This window comes from Bos indicus, chromosome 3 (assembly GCF_029378745.1).
Source record: "Bos indicus isolate NIAB-ARS_2022 breed Sahiwal x Tharparkar chromosome 3, NIAB-ARS_B.indTharparkar_mat_pri_1.0, whole genome shotgun sequence".
NCBI lineage: Eukaryota > Metazoa > Chordata > Mammalia > Artiodactyla > Bovidae > Bos > Bos indicus.
Window position 1 is genome coordinate 91,821,325 of NC_091762.1, and position 18,404 is coordinate 91,839,728.

At 50.4% G+C, this 18,404-nt stretch overlaps 1 protein-coding gene across 7 annotated transcripts in view; it reads right to left on the reverse strand.

Moving 5' to 3' along the window:
* Window positions 1-2,211: 2,211 nt before the first annotated feature.
* Window positions 2,212-18,404, reverse strand: part of MROH7 (maestro heat like repeat family member 7) — a 55,101-nt gene continuing 38,908 nt past the window's right edge. For 2 of the 7 annotated variants that reach the window (XM_070786474.1, XM_070786476.1), the window contains exons 16-24: window positions 18,221-18,358; window positions 16,076-16,190; window positions 12,567-12,707; window positions 11,706-11,885; window positions 10,675-10,830; window positions 10,246-10,368; window positions 6,522-6,624; window positions 4,544-4,606; window positions 2,215-4,004 (exon numbers count right to left, since the gene is read on the reverse strand). In XM_070786474.1, the coding sequence (XP_070642575.1) occupies window positions 3,760-4,004; window positions 4,544-4,606; window positions 6,522-6,624; window positions 10,246-10,368; window positions 10,675-10,830; window positions 11,706-11,885; window positions 12,567-12,707; window positions 16,076-16,190; window positions 18,221-18,358 (1,264 nt within the window). In that variant the 3' untranslated portion in view covers window positions 2,215-3,759. Of the gene's footprint in view, window positions 4,005-4,543; window positions 4,607-6,521; window positions 6,625-10,245; window positions 10,369-10,674; window positions 10,831-11,705; window positions 11,886-12,566; window positions 12,708-16,075; window positions 16,191-18,220; window positions 18,359-18,404 lie in introns of all 7 variants that reach the window. The other 5 variants (XM_070786478.1, XM_070786477.1, XM_070786479.1 and 2 more) reach the window with 5 other exon arrangements.

Sequence of the window (18,404 nt, forward strand, 5' to 3'; positions counted from 1 at the left end):
GGGATTCAGAAATAGTCTGAATTGTGGTGGGCTAGTAGTAAAGAACCCGCCTGCCAAAAGATGCAGGTTTGATCCCTGGGTCAGGATGATCCCCTGGAGGAGGAAAGGGCAACCCACTCCAGTATCTTTGCCTGGAGAATCCCATGGACAGAGGAGCCTAGCAGGCTACAGTCCATGGGCTCAGAAAGAGTCGGACACGATGACTGAAGTGACTTAGGACACATGCACAAACCCCTACCCCCCACAGCTGAGATGGCAACAAGGCCTCTGGGCTAGGTGTGCCTTCCTGCAACCACTGGGTTCCCAGCAAATGGCTGCTGGGCCCTGCATTGGATGCCACAGACTCAGGAGCTCACAGCCTGGTCTAGAAGGAAAGATAGGCACACAGCAGACCAGTCTAAACCCAGTCTAGTCACAAGCCGGCTCAGTGGAGGAACAGAGGAATGGCTGTTCCTTGGGGGGTTCGAGGAGGGTTCATTGAGGAAGTGATGCAGATCTCAGAGCAGAGATGGGGAAGGTCTCTGCAGATGGATAGGGGCTGGAGGGAAGTTGGGCATTTTAGGCAATGGAAGTCCACGTGCAGAGACATGGGGGTGGGTAACAGCCTGCATGCTGAGTTAAAAGGAAGGTCGGTAAAGTAGGTGGGGGTCATAGATCAAAGGGTGAAAGGTTGCTGCAGAGGACGGTGAGATACTGACAGACATAAGGGAAAATTTGTCCTAGGAAGGCCTGGGTTGCCAGGTGAAGGATTGATAGGAGATGCTGGGTTAAGAAATTGACGAGGAGGATGCTGGTGAGAAGCCAGGGGAGAAGAGAGATCTGAAGCCCAGAAGCAGAGCTAGCAGGCTTGCTCGTTATTTGACGAATGAGACAGACAGCAGGGCTCAGGATGACACTTGGAGGGGCCATGAGCCCTTCAGGGCCAGGACTGTGTCATTTACCTTCTGTGTCACCTGTGCCCAGGGGAACACCTGATCCGTATGCTCTCTTCTTCCAAATCTAAATCTCCTTTTCCACACTTCCTCCTCCAGCCTAGTCCCTAATGATTCCTGTATTATTCTCCTCTTCATTTCTTCTCTTCTTGAATACAGAGCCTGCAAAGTCATTTTGCTTCCATTTTAAAAGTGTGATTCCTATGAAATCCCATAAGAACTAGTTTTGCAGGTGATGATAGGGAAGGTTCAGAGAAGGGAAGTGCTCTTTGACCCTTCCAACTCGAGGCTGTTTGGGGGCCGTTGCCAATAACTGAGCCTGCCAGGCATCTCTGTGTTTCGAAACCACCCAGACCTAAAACATGGCAGCTCTTCTTTGTCAAGGCCACCCAGACCTGGGCTGTGTCTAGTGAAAGTAGCAGTGTCTCTGGGTGGAAAGGGCTCAGGCATGGGAGTTGGGAGGCCTTTGGGATCCACACTTCTAATTGCTTCCTGGCGTGACATTAGACAAGAACCACCCATCTTTGAGCCCTGTCCTCATCTGTAGCACATGGATAATAAAGCCAGCCTGTCTTTCCCATGACTCCGTATGGCTACCATGAGATTCAAACGGGGCAATGCTCATGAACATTCTTGGCAATGGACAAGGTTACGCAAAAGGACCACACACATTTCTTATTCTATCTCAGGCCCAGGATCCTGATGGCCTTGGCCTACATTTGTTGGAAGATGATTGTGTGGTCATCTTACAGACTTATGTCTCTTCCTGCTCTGCACACGCACCCAGGGAATCTTAGCTCACACCTGTGCACAGATGAATATCCCAAATCTGTTTACATCTTGGATCCCTCTGCTGAGCTCCATGGTGTGCAGCCAGTACCTAGGAGATATCTCCACTATCATGGCAGACAAGCGCCTCAAGTTCACCATGTCCAGAATGAGCTCATCCCTCCCCAAACCTGCTCCTGGTCCTGAGGACCACTCAGTGGGGGACATCATTGGCCTGGTCATCTGCCCTGAAATCTGGGCACCATCCTGAGGTCTCTCTGTCCTTGCTGTCAACCACCAGATTCTGAAAATTCTTCCCCAATCTCCCACAGGTCCAGTCATACTGTCCATCCTGCATTGTAGCCCAGGCCCCTGCCAGACCTCGAAGCCCCCGGCCAGACGTCCTTGTCCGTGTTCTTTTCCATCCCCCACCCAGCACCTCCCCTCCACTCCTGCATGAGCTTTCTTCCTCTCCTTTTTTTCATTTATTCCTCTGAGCCTTCCTCCTTTCCTCCTCCTATCACTCTAATGTGTTTTAATGTGCATTTTTCAGTTTGTAAGTGTCCTTTGCAAATGTAACTTCTTTTGTACATGCATTTTATATGTTGTTTTTTTTTCCCCCTTAGCACTAGGTTTTAGGTCCTATCCATGGTGCTACATGTACCCTTACTGCTTCGAACTGCTGCATGGGACTCCACAGTGCCCATCCATCCCCTCAGGGTGGAACCCCAGGCTGCCTCCTGTCCCAGGCATCACAAATAACACTAAGAGAGACTTCCCCATACATCTCGCCTTATGGACCTGTGGGAAGATTCCCTGAGATGTGTGCCCACGGTGGAAGTGCTGAGTCATGGGCATGCATAAACTTAATGTGACTGTGGAGTGATAGGTTCCTGTCCAGAACGGCTACTGCCATCCCCACAGCAGCGCCTGTGTGTGCAAAGGAGGAAGCTCTCTAAAGCAGACATCCTCCTGCATCTCCCCCTTTGCCTCGCCCCTTCCCACCACACCTTCCCAGGCTCTCTGAAGTCGTCTCCTTAACACAGGTTCCAAGGCCATACTAACCCAGCCCTTGTCCTCCTCTCCCCTCCCACTCTGAGCTCCAGAGCACCTTCAGATCTGCCATTGATTCTTGGTCTCATGTGCCCTGCTCTTCTCCATACATGCCTGATGTGTAGGCATCTTTCCAAACCCACTGGAGGGGGTGTCTCTTTTCTGGGAATCCTTCCCTGATCTCCCACCTGCAGTTAGCCTCTGGACTTCACAGTCCCCACACCACTGTTCAGCACAGCATTGACCTGCTGGGCTGTTGGTGTTTTACATCTCTAATACTTCCATGAGGCCAAAGTTTATCAGCCTCAGCACTTTTGACAATTTAGGATGAGTGTGTCTTTGCTGTGGGACTGTCGTGTGCACTGTGGAATGTTTAGCAGCATCCTTGGCCTCTACCCACTGATGATAACAGCCCCCTCCCCAAGTGGAAACAACCAAGAATATCTTCAGACCTGTCCAAATCACCGCCAGTTGAGAACCACTGCATCAGACTATCAAATGCCCGGGGCCTGGGGCTGGGTCTCATTCATGTCTGTATCTCTGGCACTCAGAGCAGGCCTGGTCCAGGTTAGGTGTTCAGTAAATGTTGCCCGAATGAGTGGTGGCCAATCTCTGGGCAAAGACTCGAGGGTGGGGCTCAGAGATCAGGATTCTGGGATATGCATATCATGGGGTGGGGATGGGGGGTCTCTTCTTTTCCTTCTCCAAAGCCTAACCAAATCATCATCTCCTTTTGTTCTTATTCTCTCCCTGTAAGGGAGGGGAAGCTGAGACATCTGGCAAACTTACTGTGTGACCTTAAACAAGCCATTCCACCTCTCTGGGCCTCAGCTTCCCCATTTATAAGACAGCCTACGGGCATCTATGAATGTTGACTGAATCAATAATAAAGAACTTGCTCATCTCACAGGAAAAACTCCATGGGGAGAGGCAAGCTATGTGGCATTTATAGTGAGTGTGGCTGGGGCCATGGCCACCTCCAAGGAGGGCTGGGGGCTCAGGAACATCACTGCTTCAAAGATATCTTCCAGGAGCCCAGCACCTGCATGATCCAGGAGCGCCGCTGGTGGGAAGTGGGCAAGTTCTCACAGCTAGGGCTCCAGCGGTGCGTGGTGGCCGGGTCACACACCCATGAGTCCCCGTGCGGCAGTGGCCAGGAGTTTCGCCAGCAGCTGGCCAGGATGTTGTCCTGGGCCTGGGCAGCACAGATGCACACCGATGCTTCTGGGTCGTGTCTCAAGTTTTCCAGAGCTGAGTTATGGGGAGGAGAGAGGTCACTTGTTAAGTCTAGGTCCCCACCTGAGTCTCACACCTCATCCTTCTCACTTCATATCTTAGCTTGGGTAATCTGCTCAGCATCCCCTCATCTCCCAGCTCTTCAAATTGTGCGTGTCTTTCAAAGCTTGGATCAAAACCTGCCTTCTCCAGAAAGTCTTCTTGGACTGCCCAAGCCTTCCTTCATGCTCCCATCAGCTTTCCCAGTTATGAAATTAACATGCCCCCTTAAGAGTGTGAACTACTTGCTCTGCACTAAATGGTTTTTGATCTTGTTTTCTGAGTCTGGTTTCCTGGATTATAAGCTCCCCTAGCAGGTGGACTGTGTGTTCTATGTCTTAGCGACTCCACAGTAGCTAATATGTACTCACCTGGGTCAGTGCTAGCACAGCTGGACTGAGCTGAAGCCCCTGGCATTGGGTCATGTGTAACCCTCCCCTCTCCCATTCCCTGCTTCGAGCCTACTCATTCCCACACTGGCTCTGCAAATCTCGCCAGTGCAGGACAGGACTCACCAGCTTTAACTTCATTCATACGATCTTCTGTCATGCTGCTCTCCATACAGGGGACCAGGGACCCTTGAGCATAATCCAAGATGTGAGTGGGTCCATCTCCTGATTCTGACCGCCCCCCTCAGACCAGACCTCCTCGGAAAAGCTCTCCTGGTCCCACAAACGAGGACACAGAGAACTTCGTCTTGACCCTGGGTCAGATTTCTTGAGAGGGGTCCTGGGATGGGTGGAAGATCCAGTGGGCAGAGAGGGCAACAGGACAGAGACAGGAGCAGGGCCGAAGCTGACTCTGAGAGGTGGTCCTAGGAGATCCCTTCCCCAGGCTGGTCTGTAGTGTTCTCATCCAAGACTCAGGGAGGTGCTGCCTCGGTGCCCCCTCTCCAAGGAGCAGTAACAGGAGGGTACCAAGTGCCTTGCATACCTTCCTCTCAGGTGGTTGGTGGGGTCCCTGGAGAGGCTGAAACTCAGTTCCTCGGCAACATAGCTCAGCCCTCCCCTGCTGCAGTGGCTCCTGAAGTACCTGCAGATCCTTGAATGTGCCCTACCTCTCAGAAGGCCCCTCCCATACTTTGTACCTTACTAATTCCTATTTGTCCTTGAATATTCAATTTAACGTGGCTGCTCCTCTAGGAAATTTTTCCCTACCTTGCCCCAAGCTAGTTATAAATGCCTCTTTAGGCTCCCAGAGTCTCTGTCTCCACCTGTGTACACACTGTGATGTGTTTTACTTGTGATTCATGAACATCTCCTGCCAGACGTGGGGTTTCTTCAGCTTAGATCTGCTAGGGATGGGAGAGCGGGAAAGATAGTCTGAGGGCCTTTGAGACACTTGCTCAAGGGCATGTATATGTGCATATTTCTAGGGCAAGTGTTCCTAAATTTCTATAGGGTCTCACAAAAGATCTGTAACCCGCAAGAGGTTAGGAATCAAAACACCAACATTCTTGGAAGTGAGTAGTTTGGAACAAGATTTAGAGAAGCCAGAATTTAGGAAATACATTACTCTGTTTGAGGAGCTCCCCCTGAGCATGTCCCCACAGCCCAAAGGATGCCCCCTCCAGCCTGGGCATTGCTTATCTGTCCCAGAACTGACCATGTTAACAGCTGCCCCCACATATCCCCAGTCCTGACCATCGGCATCACCTCCTGAAAATTTCTTTGTTTCTCTAGACTAAGTGCAGTGCCTGACACAGAGCAGAGGCTCAATCAGTGTGTGAGGCAGAAGCCAATGGATACAGGCATGGATGACAGGACGAATGAAAAATTGCACATGAATTGGGCAAAGGAACAAGGTGGGGGCCTCTCCAAGCCTCTCTGCAGTAGAGTCTCCTGCAGACCCTTGAAGGATATGTGGCTGTTTGGGGGAGGGAAGGGGAGTGGCTGAGAGGAGACAGCATACTAACAGAAGTGTCCTGTGGAGGATTCTGAGTGAAGGGAACCTACTTGGTTTTTTCCCCAGAAAGACAGAGGTTGGGGTTGTGGGAAGAAGGAGGAAGGTGACTGTCACTGGGGGAGAACCTTTATCTGCCAGTCTTCACATTTTAAAAAATTCTCATCCAGGCCACAAAGCAGGAGTTGATCCCTATCTCGCCAATCGCCTTATAGATCTTACAGAGGAGGCTCAGTTGGCATCACACAGAAAGGGGATTATGAAGCTGAGATCCTAGTTCGCTTCCCCCTGTGCAGACTGGTGCTTCCTGCTGCAGGGCAGGCTCCTGCTGTGCCTGGACCTTGCTGTATTGGGGGCGGGAGGTGGGGTAGGTGAAGCAGCGATTCTACTGCCTACAGATGCCAAGGTTATGACCTTGGTCCACTTCCCAAGCAGTGATCTCAGAAGAAGGGAGACCTTGCTAATTTATATCAAAGCTGTGTGCTGGCCAAGCCTTGCATACAAAGGGAGGCATCCACCCTGGGCCAGAAGGGCCACTGTTTCCTTCCAAGGGGAGGAAGCAGCAGAACTAGGTCTGCCAGGGCAGGTTACCTATGAACATGACTGATGACTTCCGGAGGGAGGCCCGAGGACTCTTGGCATACTCCAAGCCCTGACTGAGGAACGTGAAGGCGCTGTCTCGATGGGTGTCCACCTGGGACAAAGAGAAACCAGAGAATGCTGGGCCCTCAGAGGGAATAACCTCCCATCTACCCCTCCCAAAGCCAGGAACCAGGACCCAGTCAGGCAGCTGAGCCCTGGCCCTTTGCCTCCTACATAACTCTGCTACCCATTCTGGACTCTTCCAGAAGCCAGACTTCATGTTCTCTTAGCTGACTGCAACAATCATGTTAATGATCTTCCTGCCTTGGGTGTCTCCTTTTCTAATCCACCCACCTGCTCCAGGCCAGAAGGCAAGTTCTAAAATGCAAGTCCAGCCAGAGCTGAGAATGGATATGGCATGTGAGGGACATGACTAAGGAGACGGGTCTAACTAGGGTGAAGGATTCAAGTTACAAAGCAGTGGGAATAAACTACAGACTTAGGAGGGTCTTAAAAGTCCTTCAAATACAGACAGAAATAGGGCTTCCTTATGCATTAAAAAATAAGAAGCCAGCATCCATTCTTAATAGGGCAATGACAAAGTAATGTTTTAGGCAAAATAGTCTGACGGCGGTGTTCAGTTGGGTTTGATCAAGTAGAAACCAGGGGGCAGGCAATCTGCTAAGAGACTGTTGAGGGAGATAAAGGGAGGTCTGGTCTGATCACTCTCCTATTGACAATCTGCATGTCAGGGAGTAACTGTGGTGCTGGAGAAGACCCTTGAGAGTCCCTTGGACAGCAAGGAAATCCAACCAGTCAGCCCTAAAGGAAATCAACCCTGAACATTAATTTGAAGGACTGATGCTGAAGCTGAAGCTCCAATACTTTGGCCACCTGATGCAAAGAGCCAGCTCATTGAAAAAGACCCCGATATTGGGAAAGATTGAGGGCAGGAGGAGAAACGGATGACAGAAGAAGAGATGGTTGGATGGCATCATCGACTATATGGACATGAGTTTGAGCAGACTCCAGGAGATAGTGAAGGACAGGGAAGCCTGGCATGCTGCAGTCCATGGGGTCGCAAAGAGTCAGGCACAACTGAGCGACTGAACAACAAGCAATAACAATGTCAGGGAGTAAACTCCTGGGCTTAATGTGCAAAGTGTTCATGATCATGTTCTTTCTCAGCCTTAGGTCTTTCTCTACCACTGCCTCCATGCACACTATGCATGCTCCAATCCCAGGTCGAGGCACAACTCTGCCCAAGTCCGTGCTGGACACAAGCCATTGCTCCTTATTGGAGTCCCTTTCCTTCTTTCCTTCCTGATGAGTCCCCTCTCATTCTTTGAGGCTCAGCTCAGAAACCGTCTCCTCCCTGAAGACATCCCTGCAGCATGTTGCACAGCCTTTGTCATGGCACCTATGACACTGGACTTATAATGACTTATACCTGTCTCCCCCACTGGATCTCTAGTTCCCCCAAAAGAAGGGACCTTCTCACTCAGCTCAGAGTCCTCAGCACCCTGGATGGAGCTTTGCATGGTATAGGTGCCCAGAAAGTATTGGATGGATAAATGTATAAATGACTAGGTTACTGACCCCTCCCTAAAGCTAAGGCTAGAGGTTGACCTTCATATGAGCAGAACTGTTGATGCTTGGAGAGCAAAGAAGAGACTGAGAATCTAGAGGGTCTAATACAGAGGTCACAAGCTGGCAGCCCACAGGCCACAAATGGCTGGCAGGGTAGAGGCCTGTGTTTTAACTAAATTGATTGTTAATTAAAGTCTTATAAAAATCTAGCTTTTCTTGTGAAACTGAAGGCCCTGGTGAGAGTTGGCTGCATGGTGGCTGGAGCTCTCCATTCGTGCTTTCAAAGAGCCTGGCCCCTCCAGGTTGCCATGGCCCTACCACCCCTACATCACTTATCTTCCCAGTCACTGGTCATGGTTAGTATTTGAATTAGCAGCACTGGCCAAACACTTCCTCCAGGCCTCTTTTTCCCTCTGTAAAAGGAGGTAACAATATTAAGCACTGGACTGCAGAGGCTTTGAGCACTATTGATAATGATTATTACTGCAAAATAACAATGTGTTATTTTGTTTATTTGTTAGGTTGGTGGGGGAATGAGGATGCTGCATGCCCCACCCAGACCTCCCTTAGGGTGTGAAGGATTTATTCCCCCAAGTACAGATTGCCTTGGTGGAAGAGAACTGCTGGCCCGGTCACGTCCCTTCCCAGGCCAGCTGGCAACTGATGACAAGGCAAACCACAGCCTCAAGACCTTCTTCAAGGGGCAGAACCAGAAACTGACAGACCACTCAGTCGGTGTGGAGACCTGACCGCCAGCCCCCGTGTGAAGAATCTCCGCATCATGCTGGCTGAGACCTTCCCTGAAACCACACTGCAGCTTGACCCCTCTGCCACTTCCACTCCCTGCCCTCCCTTCCACAGCAGCTGGCCCCAGGGTGCTCCCTAATAAACCTCCTGCATGCTAACCTCAGAGCCTGCATCCCGGGGAACACAGCCGGTGACTACAGGAAAGGTAGATGGGCCTAGATGGCAAAGCGTCCGAAAAGGTACGTGAAGGAACCCGGCTGCATCATGCAGTGTAGCGTGTCACTGTGTGTAGGGCTCTCTCCTACCGCAGAATGTTCTCAGGTGTTACCTGGACAGGGGGTTCTGTGGCTTAATAATTTGGGGAAACCATGAATCAACCAGGAAATTTCCTCAGCACAGAGCATTTCAGAGTTGTAAGGTGCTGGTGACACTGCAAATCTCCGAGAGGAAGATAATGATACAGTTTTTCCCAAACTTACTTGTCTTGGATCTTTTCTCTCCTGTGGGGCATTTCTTGTAGGACTGCCATCACAGCGAATACATGCTGGAAATTACTGTTGTAGAAGAGGGAGCCGGTAGAGTCCCTCAGGCAGGGATATGATATAGACAGACTCGGGTTTTAACCAGATCATTCTGGTAGCCTGAGTGGGGAATGGATTGGAGGGGCTGAGATTCAAGACTGGGGGACTCACTGGATGGCTGGACCCATCTGAGAAACATTTATGACCTGAACTAAGGGAATAATAATGGGAAGGGGAGGAAAAAACAGATTCAGAGGTATTTAGGATATTTAAGATTGATCAAAGTGAAGGTGAGGGGGATCAAGAAGCCTTGGATGGTTTTAGGTTTCAGCTTCGGAGATTTAGAAGGAGAGAGAACTGACGTTGGGAAGGCCTTAATTCAGAAGAGATATGCTGAGTTTAGTTGTGTGTAGTCATTGTGGGCAGGGGAGGGCTTCCCAGGTGGCCCTAGTGGTAAGGAACCTGCATTGCAAAGCAGGAGACATAAGAGACATGAGTTTGATCCCTGGGGTTGGGAAGATGCCCTGGAGAAGGGAATAGCAACCCACTCCAATATTCGTGCCTGGAGAATTCCATGGACAGAGGAGCCAGGTGGGCTACCATCCATGGGGTTGCAAAGAGTAGGACAGGACTGAAGCGACTTAGCATAGCACACACACAGTCATTGGGAGAGATGTCCAGTAAGCCTTGGAGAAGGAACACCAGAAGTGGGGAGAGAAGTCAAGGCAAAGATGAACTTCCAGGAGCCAACAGCTTGTAGATGGTAATGGAATTGTCAGTAAGGATGCTCGTGTAAAAAGGAGGAAGAGACAAGGAAAGAACTGGCCACCTCCAACACGCTCATAAGAACCCACTGTAGTCTTAGAAGCACTCACGAGGTACTTGCAAATTTTGGCCACCGTCTGCTGCTGGTTGTCCCAGGGCTTCCGGCTGTAAGCTTTTTTTGGCAATTCCCAAGCCATGAAGCAAGAACAGCGGAACAGGGTCTTCACACATTTCTGGGGGCCAATAGGAAGAGAATACCAGAGCTATGCAATTCCAGAAGAGTTGAACTATGCTCCGGAAAAAAAAAAAAAGTATGAAACTGGATTTTGGGAAAACAATTCCTATCAATATTTGAAACATACAAGGAAAGTTGGGTGTTTTGAAAAGAAATACTGGCATGAGTACCTTTTGAAAACAGGCTTGGCCAGACTTGGTTGCCTGTGATTGTCTGTGTGTGTGTGCCTAGGATTGTCTGTGATTCCAGGCTGGGTTCTGTAAAGCGGGCTGCACCCTCAGGACTCAGGGCTATGCACACTCACCTGGCTCACCTTGGCATTGCCCTCTTGCATGGTCAGCAGCAGGGGCACCAAGGTGCTGATCAGCTGCTCCTCCACAGCCGGGGTGCGGGGCGACCGCAGCTTCTGAACTACCTTGCCGTACAGGTTGATGCAGGAGGTGCGCACGTCCTCTCGTGACTGGGGCAGATCCAGAGGCTCAGGCGAGCTCCATCCTCCGGGAGTCTGCCTGCACCTCTGTGCCCCACGTAGAGGCTCATGGCCTTCTTCCCACTCATTCTGAGGGCCCCTCCGAGCACAAGACCCACAGAGACGAAGAACACTGAAGGCCACCTGATGGGGGTGATCTGGGGCTGGCTTCCCCCTCAACAGAGCCTGGGTCAGGAGCTCTGCCCACTCTTCCCAGCAGGGACCCCACTGTCCTAAAAGGTGCCTTTGTGCCAAGTAGAAAAATGCTCCCCTTTGCGGAGACCAATCAAAGAATTGTGACCCCCCACTTAGGGGAAGAATGGGGGAAGGGAGAGTTAGGGAGTTTGGGATTGGCAGGTACATACTGCTGTATTTAAAAGGGATAACCAACAAGGACCTACTGTATAGCTAAGAGAACTCTGCTCAATGTTATGCGGCAGCCTGGATGGGAGGGGAGTTTGAAGGAGAACAGATACATGTGTGTGTATGACTGAGTCCCTTTGTGGTCCACCTGAAGCTATCACAACATTGTTAATTGGCTATACTCCTATTACAAAAAAAAAAAAAGTTAAAAGGAAAAAAATTGTGACTCCTCTAGATGGACCAATCACAGACAGGCAAGTCTCTGGGGTAAGGAGCACACAAAAAGACCTCCCTCTATGAGAACCAATTAGAGAAGGAACTTTCTCTGTGCAAACCAATTACAAAGAATTTGGACCAGTTGGGACGAGCGCCCCTTCCCCTGGGCTGACTCAGCCCTGCTCAGGTCCCAACGGGCCGTGGGAGCTATTACGACCCCCAGAGTAGTAAAGAACTGCCCTCCAGGTGTTACACCCCCATCCTTCCACCCTCACGGAATTCCTTACATCACTGAAGTGTGGCAGCAGAATCTGCAGTATCTCCACATAGACTGAGTTGTCCATCAGCTTCCGATCCTGCCCCTTGAAAATGGTCTTGAGGTTGTGGACTGCCTCCACCACCAGCAGCCCATCCACACTCTTCAGACCCTTCACCATGGAGGGCAGGAGGGCCTGCACCTTGGCAGCCTGCAGAGAAGGAGTATTTGGGATGGGGGCTCCTATCTGATCTAACAGGTGAGGGGCCCAGCCTCTGAGTCACAGAGATGAACTTGGTCAAGCAAGTCCTACCTCCAGGCTTTTGCTTATGTTATCCCGCCTGCCTGGTACGCCCTCACTCAAACTTCTTTGTCTCCAAAGCCCTCTCTGGCCTCACTGACTCCTTCCTAGCCTGCAACCCTGAGGGCTTTTGCTGTCTCCCCACTTCTTGGCACTATCTATAGATGATACCCTGTGTTGTTAGTTTTCGGAGTCTATGTCCTGTCCCTTTGTCCCTCTAAATCATAAGCTGTAACGACAGTGCTTAGTAGAGAAAAACACAGCTCTTTTTAAAAGGCTAATGAAACAACAACCTGTGACTCAGCTTCCTAATCTCTAAATTAGGAATAATTACTGCTATCCCCAGCCCCTCCTAAACATACTGCTCTTAGGGTCATTGAGAAAAATCTGAATTCGGGAAGTACTTTTCAAAAAATAAAGCATATAGGGAATTATTAAGGGATATCCATTTTACAGATGGGATAATTAAGACAGAGAAAGAAATGAGCTCTGATTCCAGTCACCAGCATTGGAGAGTTGCGAATGGCCAAGCTCCATCCTTCCTCTTGTCGGGGCCTTGGCTGCGTGGGCTCTCCCCTGCCTTCCACTCACCTTTTCAGTCCTTTGAGCCAGGATGACCAGGCCTCGGATGGACAGCACCTTCATGATGGGGTCCCGGTGGCTCAGGCCTTCTGCCATCCGCCCCAGAGAGTACTCCTCAGGGATCCGCCGTACCTGCTCCATCTGGAGGAGCTGAGGGAATAAAGAGAATTACTCCTCGGCGCAAGGAGTACCCTCAGGGCCCATTTGCCTCTGGGGCCTCATTCACACCTATCCACCCTCTAGTCTGTATTCTTACCACCAACAAGCTTCTAACCAAGCTTCCCATCATTCATGGAATGACCCAGGCTGTTTTGTCCCTTCTGTGTGGGCAGGGATGCTCTTCTGCCAGGCCTCTCACCTCCACTCTAGCCCCATCTCACCACGCACAGCTCCAGCCAAAAGTCAGCCCCCTGAGCCATGTTTGAGAGTCCCCAGGCCTCACCTAGGCTGACTGCCCCCTTCTCTGCACCCCTGGGGACCCTGAACACAGAAACCTTATTGCCCCGACGTGCTTATGCACTGCCTCCTGTATCCTATCCCCCTGGAGCTTCTGTGAAGACACAAACTGAGCCTTTCTCCTTGGGCACCAGTTACTGACACAAGCTCTGGGATAGAGTGTGTGCTCAGGGAACCCTGGTTGCATGAGTTTACAACCAAGAAATGGTTCCTTTCCTTCTTGGAATTGTCCTCCTCTAGTACCCACTATTGCAAGGTTAGTACCATCAGCCCCACTTTGTCCCAGCCCCAAACCAGGCATCATCCCCATCTCCTTCCTCTCCCTCTCCCCTGCCACCTCCAGCACCCAATCAGTCTTCAACTCCTGCCTAGTCATCTTCATAAGCACTTCTCCCATCTGTTCCCTGGCCCTGCATCTACTGTGACTATTGAGACCACGTGTCTATGATGAAGAGAAAGCTGGAGAGAGCAGACAGGACAGCTGATGGGGTGGGGGTGGGGAAGGCCGGAAAGGTGGGGCTCCACCTACCACCCGCCCTCCACCCGTCCATAGAACTACACTCAGCTGCTCTGCACCAGGTTCTGGGCTGTGACTAGAGACACAAAAATGTGACAATCGTAACAGCAACAGAGCTGACTTGGGGAGTGCTTCCTGCGCTGGCACTTTTCATGAACTCACTTACTCCTCATCAAAACCCTATGAGGTGGGCAATTCATTATCCTTGTATTGTAAATGAAGAAAGAAAGGCACAGACAGTTTCAGCAACTTGCCGAAGGTCACACAGCTCCCTTGAGGACTCCACCCACCACTGGGAGAAGCAAGTACCCCCTCAGGCACAGCATGGGGGTCTAGAGGATCCAGGAAAGGACATCTGAGCAGCATCAAAGCACCACTGTGAACATGTTGGGCCACCACTTCTGAGGAGAGAGAGAAGGACTTGAAGCTGGGTGAGGACCCCTGTCCCAGGGAGGGAGGGCCACTGCTCAGGGCTCCAGGGGAGTGCTGGAAAAGATTAAGCCTACAGTCCCTGACCTTATGGTAACGCCTCTCCCACAAGGCTAACCAGGGAAGAGGAGCCAGGTGGGCAGAGCTGGTCTGAATCTCTCTGGACAGCTTGAGCTGTGTGACCTCGAAAACTGCCCCTTATCTCACCAACACATGAGTATCACGATTCCTGCTTTGTAGGGCTGCTGTGCAGATGAGTGGGGTCATATACGTAAGAGGTCAGCATGGTGTTCAGCACATGGCACACCCTCAAGAAATAATACTTTCCCAGCTCCTCACCAGGGTCACGGGGATCCCGGCAGAGCTGAGACTGTAACCTGGACTCCCAACCCCAAGACACATGCATGTCCTCCTGAGGTGACACATTCTGCTGGTACCTGCAGAGCCAGGCAAAGTGCTTACCTGGGTACCCACTCACCCATCTGATCGCCTCTTCTTAGAGGCCTTCTTGGGGCTGGGTCTAGGGATGCCAGGCAAACATGATGTGGCTCCTGTTCCCCAGGCTCACAGTCCACTGGGGAGGCAGTGCTGGAATTGCCACGCTGCCCCTGTCCACCTGGCTGCCTTTACTCAAGGCCCAGTTCAAATGGCACCTCATCCAGGAAGCCGTCCTTAACCTTCCACTGTCTGAGCAGACAGTGAGCCTCTGAGCCCCACTGCACAGACCCTGGTGATAGCCCAGACCCACTGTGTGCCAGCTAGAACATCACAGGAGGAGGACAGGGTGGTGGTTAAGCAAGTGGGTTTTCCAAGTGTCATCGACTAGTGACTGGAGAACCAAAATGTGGTATGTACATACAATGGAATATTATTCAGACTTAAAAAATAATGAAATTCTGACCTGTGTTACAACATGGATGAGCCTTGAAAACATTATATGAAGTGAAATAAGCAGGACACCAAAGGACAAATATTGGTGGTTCCGTTCGTATAAAACCTAGAACAGGAAAATTCATAGAAACAAAGTAGAACGGTGGGCTCAGGGTCTGAGAGGACTAGGGAAGGAGAGTTGGTGTTTAATAGGTAGAGAATTTCAGGTTGGGAAGGAAGATGAAAACTTCTGAAGATGGATGGTGGTGACAGTTGCACAAAAGTGTGAATGCACATCACACTGAATGTACAGCCAGTGAGCTGTACACTTAAAAATGGTCAACATGATAACTTTTATGATATATATATATATTTATTACATCCATAAACACAAGCACACACACACAGCTAAAGAGTGAGTGTGTATTTTAGAGCCCAGATGTCTGGCTTTGAATCCTGGATCTGCCACTTACCAAGGTGTGTGGCCTTGGGAAAGTTGCTTAAATCTGTGCCTTGGTTTCCTTCTCTACAGTAGGGGTTGGAATAATATGTGCATCATAGGATTATTGTGAGAATTAGATGAATCAGTATGTGTAAAGCTCTAAGAATACACCTGAAAGGTAGTCAGCGCTCAATAAAATTGTTGGCCATTATTATTGGCAAGTCTTCCCTTCTGGGCTGATACTACCAACCTTGTCCTGACTCAACTCTCTCCAGTACCTGCTCTATACACTACCACCATACACTCACTCAGCTTAGATGTCACTTCCTCCAGGAAGCCTCCCTGATGTTTCCCCACCCAATACACCCAAGACTTTTGCTCACCCACCACAGCCTGAATTGCCCCCATTAGCACAAGTCACTCTCTGGTACCCTGTGATATAACTAGGATGTCCTCTGTCTCCCCTCCCACACCAAGAACTCCTGAGAGCAGGGCAGAACCAAGTTTATATTTGTGTCTCCAATCTGGTATCTGGTACATGGCAAAGGATGGTGGTTGCCCGGGGTACTAGGGGAGTCTGGGAAAACTGACACGGGGTGGAGGGATGGAAAGAAGAGGAGAGATAGGAAGGAAGAGGGAGAAGACCCACGAGATCTTTTTACTCAAGAAAAATCATGTTCAGGAAAGACTCTAAAGTATTAAGTACTTATCACACAAGAGAAATGACCAGCAATGGGAATTGAGGCCTATGCTCCTGGGAAGGCCCGGGTAGCCCCTGCCCTGCTCTGGGCACCCGCTTGGTACCTCCACGAAGAAGGCAGTGGCGGTGATCTTGTGCTTCTCGTCGCCTCGCTCCAGGAGCGGGATGAGCAGGTAGAGGATGCGGCACAGCTCCTGACAGGAGTAGTGCACCATGGCCCTGGGGGTGAGGGAAGCAGTGCCCTCAGGCGCTCCAGCCCCAAGGGGACCTGCTGCATGGGGGTCTGGCCCCCACACTCAAAACTCTGGGCAAGCCCCAGTCCCTTGTGTTCCCACATCCCCAGGGTTTTCCACCTGAACAGGATCTCAGAGGCCATTTGATCACATTGCTTCATTTTACAGGTGGGAAAACTGACATGCAGAGTGGGAAAGTGACTTGCCCAAGACCACAGAGAAAATCAGTAAGAAAGACAGGCCTACGACCCCTGAATGTGCAGGACCACTCCAGGAGGAAAAGACAGGAAGGAAAGAACGTGAGGACCCACTGGCTGGGCGCCAGGCAGCAAGCCAGACGCTTTCAAGTCCTTACTGCATTTGATCCTCACCATTACCCTTTGAGGCAGGTTACTGTTGTTAATCCATTTCATAGATGAGGAAACAGAGGCTTTAAGTGTGAATTGCCCAAGGTCATAGAGCTGGAAAGTTGTAGAGCTGGCACCCCAACCCCGGGGTCCCTACTCCAGCTGCCTAGTTCATTCTACTAAGCCAGTGATGTTCCAAGTGTGGCCCCTGGATCAGCAGCATCAGCATCATCAGGGAACTTGTTAAAAAAAAAAAATGCACATTCTCAAGCCCCCATCTCAGACTAACTGAATTAGAAACTCTAGAAGCGGGGCCCAGCCATCAGTGTTTTAACAAGCCCTGTGGATGATTCGCCCTCAAGTCTGCACTATGCTGTTAGTCAATGAATCCAGAAAAGTGTATCAGCCATGCATAGAATCTAGAATAAGATAGCCTGGGTTCAAATTCTGTTACCACTAGCTGTGTCACTTTGGGCAAATCACCTAACTTCTCTGGGCCTCAGAGTCCTTTTGGGTAACTCTGAGAAAGTAATAGTGTTAATCCATCAGTCATTGCTGCTGTTGTTGTTCAGTCACTAAGTCATGTCTGACTGTTTGCGACCCTGTGGACTGCCGCACACCAGGCTTCCCTGTCCTTCACCATCTCCAAGAGTTTGCTCGGACTCATGTCTGTTGATTTGATGATGTCATCCAACCATCTTATTCTCTGTCACCCTCTTCTCCTCCTGCACTCAGTCAGTCATGGTGAGCATTAAATGGAATAGTCTGTGAATAGATGGCTCTTTGCAAGGTGCCTGGAGCATGCAAGTGCCCAATAAATACAGTTGTATCTTGAGACCCAAGAGGACAGCACCACCCTTGACACTCAGGGTCTACGGCTAAGAAGCAGGATCTTCCTGCAGGAACCACATTAGTGAAATCAAGGTGCTGCTGCTGCTGCTGCAGCCCCCTATCTCCTTTCCCTAAGGAGGCTGTGTGTGGCTGAGGGGAAGAGCCCTGATCCTGGTCAGAGGGGTATTTCCTGGCCTTGCCACTTCCAGGCTGTGTGTACCTTTAGTGGATAACTATCCCTCTCTGAAACTTGGCACCCTCCCCTGCAAAATGTGCATTAATAATCCTTGCCCCACAAGTCAGCATAATGATAACAGAAGCAAATGCGTTGAACTCTTACTATATGCAGAGGCTGTTCAAAGTATTTTAATCCTCACCCCAAATCTCAGAGGTGAGTCCTGTTATTATACTGCTGGTGGGAAAACTGAGACACAGAGAAGGAAAGGAACTTTGCCCTAGGTCACACAGCTGGGAAATGGTAAGCTGGGATTCAGAAGCAGGCAGACCTGCTCTCAGACTACACTCTAAACTGCTCGGCTAGACCATCATTTCTGTATTAGCATGGGAATTAAATTAATAATGTGGTGAGAAAGGTGCTTTATAAATAACCCAAGTAGCTCCACAATGCCAGGTACTGTTACAACCACAGTTTGTAGAGCATATGTCACCTTTCACATTTGTATTGTCGTCCTGCTGATGGAGACAATACTCTGCCGATCTTAGAGAATAGGTGAGAGAGCAAGGGAAGGGTCTTGCCCAGAAAGAGATGCAAACCCAAGTCCATCTGAAGACACTGAGGTCTCTTCCCTCCCTCTGACCCCTGCCCCGGGGTCCTCACCTGGCCAGCAGGGACACTCCACGGTGGTGGTTCTCTGCCTGCCCCATAAGCTCCCAGCCACCTTGCTCCTCCAGAAAGTTAGCCTCATATGAGCAGCCCATCTTCAGCAGCAGGGTTTTCACCACTTTGACCACCCAGCTGCCAAGACAAGGGGGGCTGAGATCTCATGTCACCCTACTCCCAG